The sequence below is a fragment of the Lacerta agilis genome, chromosome 17, assembly GCF_009819535.1.
Source record: "Lacerta agilis isolate rLacAgi1 chromosome 17, rLacAgi1.pri, whole genome shotgun sequence".
Lineage (NCBI taxonomy): Eukaryota > Metazoa > Chordata > Lepidosauria > Squamata > Lacertidae > Lacerta > Lacerta agilis.
Genome location: NC_046328.1, coordinates 14314990 through 14328879, shown reverse-complemented (window position 1 = coordinate 14328879; position 13890 = coordinate 14314990). Strand labels below are relative to the sequence as shown.

General features: G+C 42.8%; 1 protein-coding gene across 1 annotated transcript in view; it reads left to right on the top strand.

Annotated features, from left to right (window-relative positions):
* SPECC1L (sperm antigen with calponin homology and coiled-coil domains 1 like) overlaps nt 1-13890 on the top strand; it is a 48965-nt gene that overhangs the window by 27598 nt on the left and 7477 nt on the right. The window contains exons 10-13 of the mRNA XM_033135921.1: nt 1204-1294; nt 4874-4957; nt 5724-5880; nt 10341-10443. Of these exons, the coding sequence (XP_032991812.1) occupies nt 1204-1294; nt 4874-4957; nt 5724-5880; nt 10341-10443 (435 nt within the window). The remainder of the gene's footprint in view (nt 1-1203; nt 1295-4873; nt 4958-5723; nt 5881-10340; nt 10444-13890) is intronic.

Sequence of the window (13890 nt, the reverse complement as noted above, 5' to 3'; positions counted from 1 at the left end):
GACGGTGTTTCCGTGGCTTCTGATTGGCTGCAGGAACTTCCTACAGCCAATCAGAAGCCACGCTTTTGTCTCCTAACGTTTTGGAACGTTTTGGAAGTTGAACGGACTTCCAAGGTACGACTGTATTGGAATTTGTAACAGCGCTAGCATGATGCAAAATCAAGAGAAGGTTTTGCAGTAAAAATTGTGCATTAAATTATATTTGTCATTCATAATTGAATCCTGACATTCTCCACAGATTTCAGAGTGACATACATGGATTTTCTCCTCTTTTTGATCCTCAACAACCATGAGAGGCAGGTTACACTGAGAAAGTGACTAGCACAGTTGACCTGGTGGCCAGATTCAGATGTAAGGTTTCCAGTTCTCTCACATATGGTTTGGAGTGGCAGTGAACTTGAATAGTCTTCCATCCACTCTCCCTATCCTCTCTTTCAGCCGCTTAGTTTGTTCAGTCACAGATATCTGAACCTGCAAACAGACTTAAGTTCTTCCTACAAATTGGTTTGACCCTGGTGGGCAGTCTTGGTTTGTAGAGAGTGCCTAAACAGTTTAAAGTAGCACAAGGAAGCAGGTTTAACAAACCAGGAAGTCACTGCTGCAACTGAGTGTGAGAGGAGAATGGAAGAGGAAAGAACATTCAAGCTTTTGCTTGTTCCCAATCCACAAAACCATGGTTTGTAAGACCTGGGAATGTTGCATTTGAATCTGGCCAGTGAGCTCCAGGGTGTCCCTAGTTCAAGTTCTTGTTCCCTACAACTGTTATGTAATTTAGCCTTCAAGCCAGTTGAGAGTACTTAGACCAGCAGTTCAGACATGAGGACTATGATTACAGTAACTAATTAAAATGCCCAACTGCTCTCTCACCAGACCTGTGAAGTAGGCCACCAAGTCACTTTTTATAAAAAGGAAACTACAGACTCTGGTACTGTTGTGTTTACTGATTATTTTTTTTTAATTCTGATTCATGTTTTAAAGATTTATCACTGTTGGCTGTACTTAGTTGTACTCAAGGTGTAAACCTGATGAAAGAAATAGTTCACATTGCTGGCTGTGCTGAATTTGAACGTACGTCCAGGGATCACAGTAGCGCTTCTGTGTGGGTTTTGCTCGTCTTAATATATTTTTGTAAAAGGCAGACAGGGTTGGTCATCATATTTGAAATAACTTATCTCACCACTGATAGTTCTTGTTTTCCTTCAGAGGCATTCCATAAGTGGACCAATATCTGCTTCCAAGCCCCTCACTACTCTGTCAGATAAAAGGCCAAGTTATGCAGAAATCCCAGTGCAAGGTAGGTATTTTTCCTGTTAACATTACAGTGGTACCTCTACTTACACAAACCTCTGGTGTATCCTTCGGGATACGCACAAAGCAAACCCAGAAATATTTTTCTGGGTTTCGCCGTGCGCGTATGTGCCGAAGCGCTCTACCGCACCATGTGCATGCGCAGAACAAGCACTTTGGGATCTGACTGGAGCTCTGGAACGGATCTCGTCCGCAACCAGAGGTTCAACTGTATTTTGCTAAAGCTCCCCCAGAGTTCTCCTGAGATTGAAAAGAAAAGCACACTGAATAAGAGAGCGTAGAAGAGGCTCTTTTGACACATGAGCTCCTTTTCTTTTGAGTACAGCAAAGTATTGTTCATAGAGAGGGCTTAATCTCCTTCATTGCCTTACCCCTGCTCCTGCAAAAGTAAAATGCAAAGCATAAAAACTCAATAACATACTGTTAATTAGGGCTATGTATTATTTCAATTTCCTTCTTTCCATGCTCACCTGATCTGTTTCCTATTACTTTATGCCAGTTTGCCCTGAGCTACACAGGGTAGAGGTGAGATGGGGAGGGCTAGACTGACTTTAAAAAAGGAGAACTACAATTAATTATACTACCATATGGTCACAGTGGAATAATTGTTTGGGCAACAGGTGCATAGAAGTCATAAAGGCCACAGTCTTTGCAGATAAGGATGCAGCACTTGAATATGCTAAAATCAATACTTACCAGTGCTTGTATAATTTAAAAAGCAAATGTTTTATTGTTATGAAACCCACCTTAGGAGCAGGAGGAATTATTTCCAAAGCAAAACAAGTAAAGCTAAAAACAGGCCCATCCAATGTATTTGTAATCAAGTAGATTTTAGGAGCAATCACTGGCTGCCTTCCTAACATCTGGTTGTCAGTATGGTGTGTGAGAAAGAAAGAGGGAGGAAGTTTGGCCTCCAATGTAGGACAAAACAAAAACAAAAAAACCCAGAAAACTGCTGTTCTCCACTTTTTGATTGTGGAGGAGTCAGCTGGCCAATTATGCATTGCTAAGATCTGTCTGGGCATCCTAACTAAATTCAGGAGGAAGTGAATGATAGATTGGTGCCTGCATTTGTTGAGATGTCCCTTGCGCACTAGTGGAACTGCACTTGATAGCTGCAGGAAAGTGTAGGAGCCTGTGTGGATTTGTCAAGAACAAAGCTTTCTGGGAGAGGACAGCAATTAGTTCTCTGCTGCCACAGATATCAAGGCTAGAGCTAACTACCTAAGTTATGGGAAGGTAGATTTTGGTTATTGTTTAGATTATTTTTATACACCTGTGCTCAAGCCACAGGACAGTTTACGACAGTATCAGATAAGATAACATGAAATAGAATCCATAAAAACACACAGTCCATCAGGTACATAATACAGTAACTCATCGCAACCTGCTAAATAGCAATTCACCAATAGCAGAATCAACTAATCCATTTATCTTAACAATTCTGTGGCTGGAGAATGGTTCAAGAATGGCACCAATGCCTATGAGTGGGTGGTGGGCTGTACTGTCATCAGAGGCTTTCAGCCTGAGGAAGGGATATACTCCCTCTGTAATTCCTCTGTTGTATAGGGGTTGGGATAGCTGGCCTATAACTACTTGTGTGGCTCTTCCATTTACTTTCAGTGCTATCAGGGCAGTATTTTGATAATGTCCATAACAAAAGGTAAGGCAATGTTGAAAAAGCCCAAGGATTATATGTTCACTGTTTACTTCTCCATTTCCTGGTGCTGGTCAACTTGTTCTGCCTATAAACTTTTCCTTTCAAAGTGCCCTTCCTGTAAGAATGAATAGCTCTCGTGTAATGGGTGTAGTTCTTTGATTTATGTCTGGGGGCTTTTAAAATAGAAATTTCTCAAGAACAGCTTTCTTAGAGCCAAGCAGTAGGCTTCCTTTTCTGTCTTGACAAATGTCAGCTAAACACCTACAATGTAAAGATTTTTCCAGGGATGATATAGTGTTTTGTGCTAAGTTTTTATTCAGTTATGCTTTGAATAGCATTGGGGTGATTTTATAATCAGAGCAAAGTAAATTTTAAACACACTTGATGTTTAACAGAAACAAATATGGCACTCCCTACACTGTGGGTGGCCAACCTGTGGCATAGCTGGCACAGACTTGTAGCCGTTTGCGTCCCTTTTGGACTGGACTGAAAAGTGCTGTGGACCGGGCCATTGTGCAGCATCAGGCTTGAACTTTAGTTATTAAAATAACTTACAGCCTACCCCTCCACTACAGCTCAGGGCAGATTGCAACATTAAAATTAAAATTAAAATTAAATAAATATAAATATAAGCAATTAAACAGCTACAATATAGTAAAACAAAAGGAGAGGCAGCAGATAAAACAGCTTTTAAAGAAACAAACCTGGGATCAGTTTAAAAACCTTGTCCTATTAGGTCAGATCCCTGCTGGAACAAAAATGTATTTGTTGGACCCAGAGGGTCATGATAAATGGAGCCAGCTGAATCTCCCATGACTAGAAGTTCGACAGCCAAGGAGGGGGCCACTTGAAAGGCTCTATCCCACAGACAAGCTAAATGCTACCAGTACACAAAGAACAGCCTTCTCTCCTCCACCCCCCCCCAAAACCCATAAATGGATGGCCAGGCTTATACACAAGGAAGCAGCTCCTAAAATACTCTGCGCCCCAGGCTTTAAAGGGAATTGCCAGCACCTTAAACTATGCCTGGAAACAAACTGGTAATCAGTGCAACTGATGTATTGTGCAAGTGCCAATCAGCATCCTTGCTGCTGCATTCTGGGCCAGTTACCTGATTTCCAGCCAATCAAAGGCATGGATGTTGTTGCATAGGTACTGTATTGGGCAGTGGACTAGGATAGGACACTTATGATCTTTGGAATCTATTTGTGTTAATGTTGTGGCCGCCACTGATCTACACAAACAGAGTAGCTTTTCACTATCAACTCTGTAAACCCAAGCTGCCCTGGCCCCCTAAAGGCAATATGTACTGTATACAGATTTTCCTCTCCTTTGGCCATGCCATTGTATAAAAGTGTTGGGTGACTTCTCTGCATTGGGTCAAGATGTAAAAAGACATTTCAGAATGGAGCGGCATGGGGGCGGGATTCAAGGTACAGAGCTGGGGGATGGGGGGCAGAGTCCTAGCAGCATTTGCAAAAGCCCATCTGGCTGGTGACCAGTTAGCAAGGGAGTTGAGCCATTGTGAGATTATTCTTAAGTGTTTGTTGCTTCTAAGCAATTGCACCTGTTGCTGAGCCTGGCCTACACTTGCAGCAGCAGAATATGAGTTGGCTAAAATGAACTTTACTACAGGAAGGAGATACTATTTTTGAATGCATTGCCTATGTAAGGGAAAAAACCTCCCTTCAAGTCAAGAAGCAAGCTGGCTTAGAGCCTGTCACCCTGATATGCTAGGCTCTTATTTGGAGGCAGTTTTTCTTTTTCTTTTTTAAAAATAATAGAGCATACAAAATGGCATTGTCCTCCTGCTGTGGTGAAGTCCATTCTATCTTCTCATTTTATAAGACCAGGCCTGAAGCTTGTGGTAATGAAATGCCTTTTCTTTATTCCCTCTCTGCACAGATCATTTGCTGAGAACTTCCTCAACCAGCAGACCAGCTTCCCTGCCAAGAGTTCCTGCTATGGAAAGTGCCAAATCTATTTCTGGTAATAATTATGCCATGCTAATAAGGTGGTGCTTCAGTCACAGAGTTTTAGTGTGCAACGCCACCAGCTTCTTTTGAAACAGTATTGTTGGTCTTTTCTGACATCCCAGCAATAAGTAAAGTGGGTAGAGTTCCATATTGACACTGTAGGTGAATCTTGCCCACATTGCAGGGGGAAAGCGGCCTTGGTGACTGAGAGAGGGTTTCCTCTTTCAGTTTAAAGGTAAATGCCCTTGCTATTCTTTATGTGCATTTGATGGAAATTAAGAGAATTAAAACTGACAGACTGGATTTGTTCCTCATTGCAGCAGAGAAAAAGAGTGCTGTGTGCCTTTATGTTTGTCCTCTGTTACACAGTATGTGATGTTGAATAGAACATAGAGCATATTTGTCACTACCCGTGTTCTACAAAAACCACATCCCTGCATCCCTGCAATCAGTGCTCTGTAGAGAAAAATAGTTAGAAGGCTTCAAAATCTGCCTCTTCCAGAGAAGGAGTCCTGACATGTTAGGCCCTTAGAAGATATTCCAAAATTTTGGAATGGTTATATTTAAAAGCAAAAACTCAAGTCTTGCTTCTTCAGAAAAAATTAATGCCATCTTTATATTTGATAGGTGAGATTGCTATTGGTGTGATAGAGAACTTAAAAGTTTTGTACAATTCAGTAGAAAATTTGTTACTCATTCTCTAGATTTTTGCAAAGTCTCTTAGTTTCCTTTTTTGAGAAAGAGAGAGAAATGGTTTCTAAGGTGTTTTTCTATTTCAGTGTCTCGGCGAAGCAGTGAAGAAATCAAGCGGGACATCAGTGCCCCTGATGGAGCATCTCCAGCCTCTCTCATAGCAATGGGGACCACTTCACCACAGCTGTCTCTCTCGTCTTCACCTACAGCGTCCGTCACCCCTACGACACGCAATCGAATAAGGTACACCTCATTGCTACACAGCCTGGCAGCTGAACAAACGAGTTAATGCCCAAAGCTCACCAGGAAGCCTTCCTTTCTTACTTCCTTTCCTGGACAGGTGTCTCTTTCTCCTCTCCCACTTAGGTGGTCTTGAGTTTGGGACTGGTGCATGGCAGATCCTTGCACTTGCCAGCAAGGCTGCTGATCAAGACCTTCCTTGCTGGAACTGCCTTTGACCACTTCCCTGGACTTCATAGAATCATAGAAAAGTAGAGTTGGAAGGGACCCTGAGGGTATTCTAATCCAACTCCCCGCAATGCAGGAATCTGCATTGAGAGGAGCATGTTTGGACCGCAGAAGTGAGAGCTGTTGCTTCTGTCTCCCCCCATCTCTCTTTTGCCTGAGCTGGGCTGCAGATCAGCCTCCATGGACCCCTTTGCACAGTGTCACCTGAGCACTAGAGGCAGCTGGATGTGTTGGTGGAGCTGCTTAAGCAGCCCTTGTCTCCTCTTCCCTCCACACTTTGGAACCCCTGCATGCATGCATTGGGGTTGGCCAGATCTACTGCTTCAAACGGAAATACCAGTGAACACATCCAGTTTTGAGCAAGGTGTGCATGGAGAATAGATGTTGCTGTAAACAGCAACTCTGAATAAGAGCTGCATTGAAGAAGGAAAAGTTGCTTTGTTTATTTCCTTATACTTAAATCCCACCTTTCCCCCCAGTGGGAGAACAGCGTGGCTAACAGTCTGGCAGAACCATAAATAATAGCACGAGTAGCTGGGTAGGAAGAGGGTGGATTACATTCCAAAGGGTTTCACCTTGCTAAGTGAGGGACATGGGAGAGGCAGAGAAGAAAGAACCAACAGCGCTCCTTGGCTCTACTGTGAACTGTTTGGCGACTGTGACAAAAAATGATTTGGAGAGCCAGCATGGTTTAGTGGTTAAGAGCGGTAGACTCATAATCTGGGGAACCGGGTTCATGTCTCTGCTCCTCCACATGCAGCTGCTGGGTGACCTTGGGCTAGTCACACTTCTCTGAAGTCTCTCAGCCCCACTCACATCACAGAGTGTTTGTTGTAGGGGAGGAAGGGAAAGGAGAATGTTTGCCGCTTTGAGACTCCTTCGGGTGGTGATAAAGCGGGATATCAAATCCAAACTCTCCTCCTCCTCCTCCTCCTTCTAGGGGGGTGATTCAGTACTTCTCCCATTTAACTCTGTGGTGTGTGTAGGAACTAGTAGTCAAATGACTGAGCTACTTTATTGGGGGGGGGGAGAGAAGAGGTGGGGAAGAGGTGTGTGCAAGCAGTTTAGGGAATTTTTTGTTGGGCAACTTCGTTGGAGGTGATTTCTCTCCTCCCCTCCCCCTTTCACTGTTGCCCCTTATTCCCCTACCAGATCTTCCCCCCACATTGGAACAAGAATATCCTGTGGATTAGAAGTGTAAATCTAAACAAGGCAGGGAAGGCTTCTAATGCCAATCTGTGAAACTTAATCAGGCATTGGGTTTGGAATTTAGTTGACCTAGCAGACTCATTTAAAAGATTAATATTTGTTGTAAACTACTTCTCATTGTGTCCACACCTTTCATTTTATTTGTTTCCTGAAATGCTATTTTCAAAACAAAGAACTTGACATAAACTGTGTTCCTTACTGGAATTTAGAAACAAGCCGTACTGTCCTCTCACAATGTTATGTGTGTTTAGGTTTCTTGTTTTTTTAAAAAGAAAATTCTGACTCGAAGTTCTTTTTCTGTTCTTACTTACAAAGAAGTCTAGTTTTTTCTTTTTCTTTTTCCTAAATTGTATTTCTGTTGCTTCTGCTCTCTAGTCTGCTCTGGTTTAAAAGTGTTAGCATCTGCCTTATATGATATATGGAGTGAAGATAATCTGAAAGATTTCAGTTTTATGTTTCATTCAAGTCAGTATGGTTCCCAATCCAGATTAGACTTTTTCCTGCTCACTTCACAGTTAATCCCATTTACGCAATCTGTGAAATCCAAACCTTGCAATCATGGTCATTTTACTATCTAGAGAAAGGATAGCAGAAATCATACCATTCTATAGCCATACAATTTCTATATTATGGAAAATGACAGTGCACAAAACAATTCTACCAACCTTTGGGAGGCTATGAAAGCAGTGATAAGAGGTATCTGTATCAAAGAAAAATCATATATGAAAAACAAACCTCTACAACAATAACCAAACTAGAAATTGATTTTTTTTATCTGCTAAATAAATATAAAAGTTCACGTTCAAAACACCTCCTCAAATTAATTGTACAAAGGAGAAAACAACTTTTTAGAAATTAATAATACACTAGTATTGTCCTGTTGTACATGAAACAATGTTTTTATGAGTATGGAGGTAAAAACTCTTAGACTTTAAACAGGTGTTTAAAAAAATCTAAGTCAAAGGCACACAGTATTCAAAAAAGTGAAGGCACCAAAACATTCTCTGCTAAAGACATCTGCTCAGAATTTTCCTCTTTTTATTCTAAATTGTTTAAATTGCAATCATTAAATTTCTTAGAAAACTTGCCTAGGCCAGCACTAACTCATTATGAGAAAACATTTTTAGATAGTCTCATCTCCTTAGAATGTTTCCCCTTTGTTTTTGTTTAAACCAATTCATGAACATTGACTACTAATAATGAACCATGTGTTGTAGATATTACTGCAAGTTTATTATGCTTTTTAATATATACAATTACCATGAGAAGACTTGGTCTGTCTGTCTGTCTGTCTGTCTATTTATTTATTTATTTATCCTATGGTCCTTGTTTATAAAACCCAGTAAAAAGTTGTTTGTTTGTTTTTTTTAAAAAAGGAGTAGCATCTGCTTCAGCCAAATGGCTGTGAAGAAAGCTTTTAAGGATCTAGTACTGAAAGAAGTACATAATTAGGAAAAATGATGCATCCCTTTAAAAAAATCACTTTAATGCCCAGAGAAAGGCTTTTTAAAAAAAATCCTAGCAGTGCAGGGTTAACATTGTGAAAATCCCCACCCCATGCAGTATGGAACCCCACCTGCAATCTGAAATGGAACAGTTGAAGAAACCGGTTTCGCTTCCTTGTCTGCTGTGTTTGGCTTAGTTCTCAATGTGAAAGAGTCTTTCCTGCAACGAATGGGAGTTTTGAGAGAGCAGGACCATACTTATGCACAGACCCTGTTCATTTTTCTGTGGGATTACATCCAGTAAACTAACTGAGGAGGTGTCAGGCTGCTTGAATGCATTGTTTAAACTTCGCTTAAATTGTGCTCCTGAAACCAGTTGTGATTCGTAGAAGCTTTAGGTTTATTTATTTAGATTTATATGGTAAGGGCTTCCTCTTCTGGAAATGTGACGTTACAGGAAGCCCTTACCATGTAAGCTCAGTTCTTTTGATAATTCTGCTTCTTTGCTGTATGCAGTCCTGGATCTAAAACAGCCTTTCCCAACCTAGCGCCCTCCAGATGTTTAAGACTATAGCTCTCATCAGCCCCAGCCAGCAGAACTGATGCTGCAGTAGAAAATAAGTCTTTTGTGCTGGTTGTAGTAAATGGGAGTTCGGGTAAACATTTGGAGCGCTCCAGGTTGGGGGGGGGCTGGTCCCAGGGGGTTAGAGTAGATACACAGCTGCACCCCAAAACAGTAGCTCCTTCTGGTTCCCTCCCCCCAGATGGAAAGCATGTAATGGAAAGCATGATTCAGTATCATCACATGTCAAATGTCCCTGCCTTCACTTCTGTTCATGGAGTGGAGGAGCAGAGCCCTACATGTGGTGATGTCACGTCATGCTTTCCTTTACTACCCAGTATTTGGGGGGGGGGGTTTGAACTAGGGCTGCTGCTTTCAATGGCAGCCGCATGTCTGCACTAGTTCTGCACTCCTAAATCTTGAAGAAGGTAGTCGGTTGACAGTTAACACTCTGGCTTTGCTTTCCCTTCAAGGTGACATTCCTAGTCGGTTATGAGTTGCAGGGAGATACCATCAGTTTATTTTCTAAATTCATACTAAAGTTCAGTGTGGCTTAATGTTCACATCGTTTGTTCTCGAAGCACCTCGATAACTGTGGTTCTGAGGTATTAGAAAAAGGACTTATTTCACAGCCGTCCTCCTCATGAAGTCTCAATCAAATAAATCTTTTCCCACCGCACAGAGAAGTGCCCGTGGGCTGCTATCCTTGCTTTGGTTATCTACCTGGGAGTTCAGGGCCAGAAGCAAGCAGGCAGGCAGGTGGTTGCTGGGAAATTGACCATTTATCTCTGTGGGGGTAGCTGGAGTGCTGCTGACATATGCCTGGGAGTTGCCCATTCTCAGCCTAGCAGTGGGAAGACAGAGGGAAGGCCAGAATGAATACAGAACATGGTGCTGCTCATAGAACACAATACAATTTAGATAAGAGTGGAATGATATGGAAGGAACTTTCACTATTTAAAAAAATGTTTTGAACATTAATTTGGATGAGCAATGTGAATTTTCTCCTTCACTTCTAGAGAAGAGAGGAAGGACCCTTTGTCTGCTCTGGCCAGAGAATATGGAGGCTCCAAGAGGAATGCTTTGCTGAAGTGGTGTCAGAAGAAAACAGAAGGGTATCAGGTAATGGTTGCTTGTCCTTTCTATAGTGCAAACATAAGAGCATCTGCCAGGAGCACAAGCTGGGCTGCTCCACAGTTCACGGCATCGATCGTGAAGGAACTGGTATGTACTGTCCTGGCAGGAACACAATGCTTCAGGAGCCAGCTCAGCTGTTATTTATAGTCACTCAGTCACTTTGCACAATACAAACGTGTGTGTTCTTCACAGAACGGCTAATCCACCCATTAAAGCGAGTTAACGGTGCAATCCTGCACACGTCTACTCAGACAGAAGTCCACACTAAGTTCAGTGGGATTTGCTCCCAAGTTAAATATGTATAGCATGGACGTCCAACTCCCAAGAGACTGCGATCTACTCCCAGAATAAAAAAAAACTAGCAGTGATCTACCCATTGGGGGGGGGGCACGCCCAAGGTTGTTGAGCTTTTTCTTAGGGGGGCAGGCAAAAGTCACTCACCAAATGATCACTAACAGCAATGACTCTGTCTGCTGTTTTTGTAATCATGTGCGAATGAAGGGCAGGGCAAGGGGGCACGGCCAGATGCTCTCCCCCCCCCCCCCGCGAAGGAAATTGAGACCATGATTAACCGCTAGCTCCTGGGGATCGACTGGTCAATCGCAGTCAACTGGTTGGAAATCCCTGATGCATAGGATTGCAGTCTAAAATGACTAGCTTCCATCTTGCACATTGATAATTCCAAATTAAGAGGAGGATGTAGAACGAAATCTTATTCTAGAGTTAAACCTCTTAAAATGGCAATACAGTGGTGCCTCGCAAGACGAAATTAATTCGTTCTGCAAGTGCTGTCGTATAGCGACTTTTTCGTCTTGCGAAGCACCAACGGCAGAATAGCGGTTTGACGAAAAAAATATCAGAAATTTTTTCGTCTTGCAAGGCAAGCCCATTGAAAAATTCGTCTTGCGAGACAGCCTTCCGCTAGCGAATGCCTTTCGTCTAGCAAGTTTTTCGTCTAGCGAGACATTCGTCTAGCGGGGTACCATTGTAATATAGTACATAGGGAAGAGGACATTTTATTTTAAAATGCTTTCATGTTGTTTTTCATTTAAAAATCACAGGTCTGTGCAGCATAATGTAAAAATTACAATACAGTGGTACCTCCGGTTGTGGATGGGATCCGTTCCGGAGCTCCGGTCAGATCCTGAGGTTTCCACAACCAGAGGGAGCGCTTTTGTGCATGCGCATGCAGTGAAACACTTTGGGTTTGCAACTTTCGCAACCCGAAGTTTACGTTACCCAAGGGTAACATAAGCCAAGGTGCTACTGTAAAATCAACACCCATACAATAACTGTAAGGCCAAAGCAAACACACCAGCATTAATTGCCAGCAAAGGGGACTAGGTAGGGCATGGTTCCTGCTTCTGTCCTCCAGTATTATATTGCTGGTATGCTTATTCTGTGTGAGCTCGTTCTCCTGCTTGCTGGTGATGATGCAAAAGCAGAGTTTGGCAAACCAATATGGTTGTCTCCTGGGGAAGGACCATAGTTTTGGGGCCCTTGCATGCAGAAGGTCCTAATGCCTGGGGAAAGCTCCTGCTTGAAACCTTGGAGAGCCACTGCCTGTCAAAAGAGACAGCCCTGAGCTTGATGGACCCAGTGGTCTGACTCTGTGCAAGGCAGCTTCCTCTATTCCTATCACATTTGGATGGGTGGCCCACTGCTGTGTCCCCTCATTTATCTGGGCTCCAGGCAGACCTGCCTCCCAAGGAGCCACATGCAATACAAGCATAGCCTCCTTTTAGGGGAAGGGGTGTAGCTCAGCGTTCAGGCATGTGCTAAGGCATCTCCTGGTAGGGCTGGGAATGTCACCTTGCTGCCAGTCAGTGCAGGCAATATTGAGCTTCTTGGACCAATGGTCTGACTCTGTATAAGGCTTCCTATGTACTTACTTAGTTTAATTGTATAGGAAATCTTTGGAATGCAAAGGGCAACCTCTCGGTTCTTAAGTATTACTTTGCTTTGTCAGGCTTGAGACTCACAATACAGAAGGAAGTTGGAAGGCTACGTAACAGGATGGTGGGGGGACATTAATAGAAAGGCTGTACAATGAGAGAAACTTGTTTTTATGTAGGCAGAGGGGGGCCCTCCCCTCTCTTGCTTCCTTGGCATCTCTGCACTTACCGAATGGTGCTATTTCTGAATGTAGACCCTCCACGTCCCCACTTTCCTTCAAAGGCAGGATGTGGAATGCCGCTGAATGAATCGTAAAACTCTTCAAATGGGAAAGCATCTGAGACAGGGCAAGAAGCATGTGACAGTTTCCTTAATTTGTCACGAGAAAGCGCTCCATCCTTTCTATCTCAAGCAGCCTGTGCCAGAAAGATAGTCCTCATGCTCACATTCCCGGATTCCCTGCATCAACTAAGTCTGGAGGAGAGAGACCTTTGGTCCGCTTGCAAGGAGGGGCAGCTGATACGTGACTTTCAGCATGTGCTGCTCCCCATGCAGGACCACCAGTTTTGGGAGGGGGCCAGAGTTCTAGTCTTAGGACCAGTCTGCCCTTTCTGTGAACAGTCAAATGAGAAAGCTTTTCCTGCGCTCTGCTACTTCACGCCGCAGGTTGGCATCTTTGAATGCTCGCTCACAAAGAAACAGAAAGCCAGCATGTTGAGCAGGAGGGTTTAGCCCTAGCTTTATCCCTGATGTGTCACATTTCTGAATACAGGGAGCTAGTCATGTGTGCTTTCAAACAGCAGTTTCCCACAGGCAGCCTGAAGTTATACAGCCCTGGAAAAGCTTTCCTACTTGATTCTGCTGACAGTACAAAATGGTATTTAGGCTCCCATTTTGTTGAAGTTTGCACTCATCTGTGTAACTTTGTTTATGTGAGTAATTTTTTTTTTAATTCCTATAAATCTATTAAAATCAATTAAAATAAAAAGAATGTTTGCAACGGGTCCAGGAGCGACCTTCTTTTAAAAACATTTTACAGCTGCTTAGAGCTGGTAGTGACATCACTGTCCATGCAGTAAACACATTTTTAAAATGCTCCCAGTAATGACTATACACCATAACATGCAGTCCCTTATTGAGGAGTTATTGTACCTGGGATGGCAGCCATCTTTTTATTTATTTTTATACCACTATGTCGTAAAAATGTATATCAAAGTGGTTTACAACAGTAGAACAATGTCCTTGCAAGGCTACCAGGGATATTAATGGTATAAAGGGAAAGGTCCCCATTGTGAAGCAGACCATAATAATCCTCAGACTTCCCTGCTAGTTGACAACACAATCCATTTTTAAGAAACTGCCCATGTGCATGGTAGTTGTTGCTTGCTTGCAGGTCTATTTGCTCCCCACTTTAGCATAAGAACATAAAAACATCCGAAGAGCCTTTTGGATCAGGCCAGTAGCCCATTTAGTCCAGCATCCTGTTCTCTCAGTGGTTGAACAGTTGCCTTTAGGAAACCAGCAAGCAGGATTCGA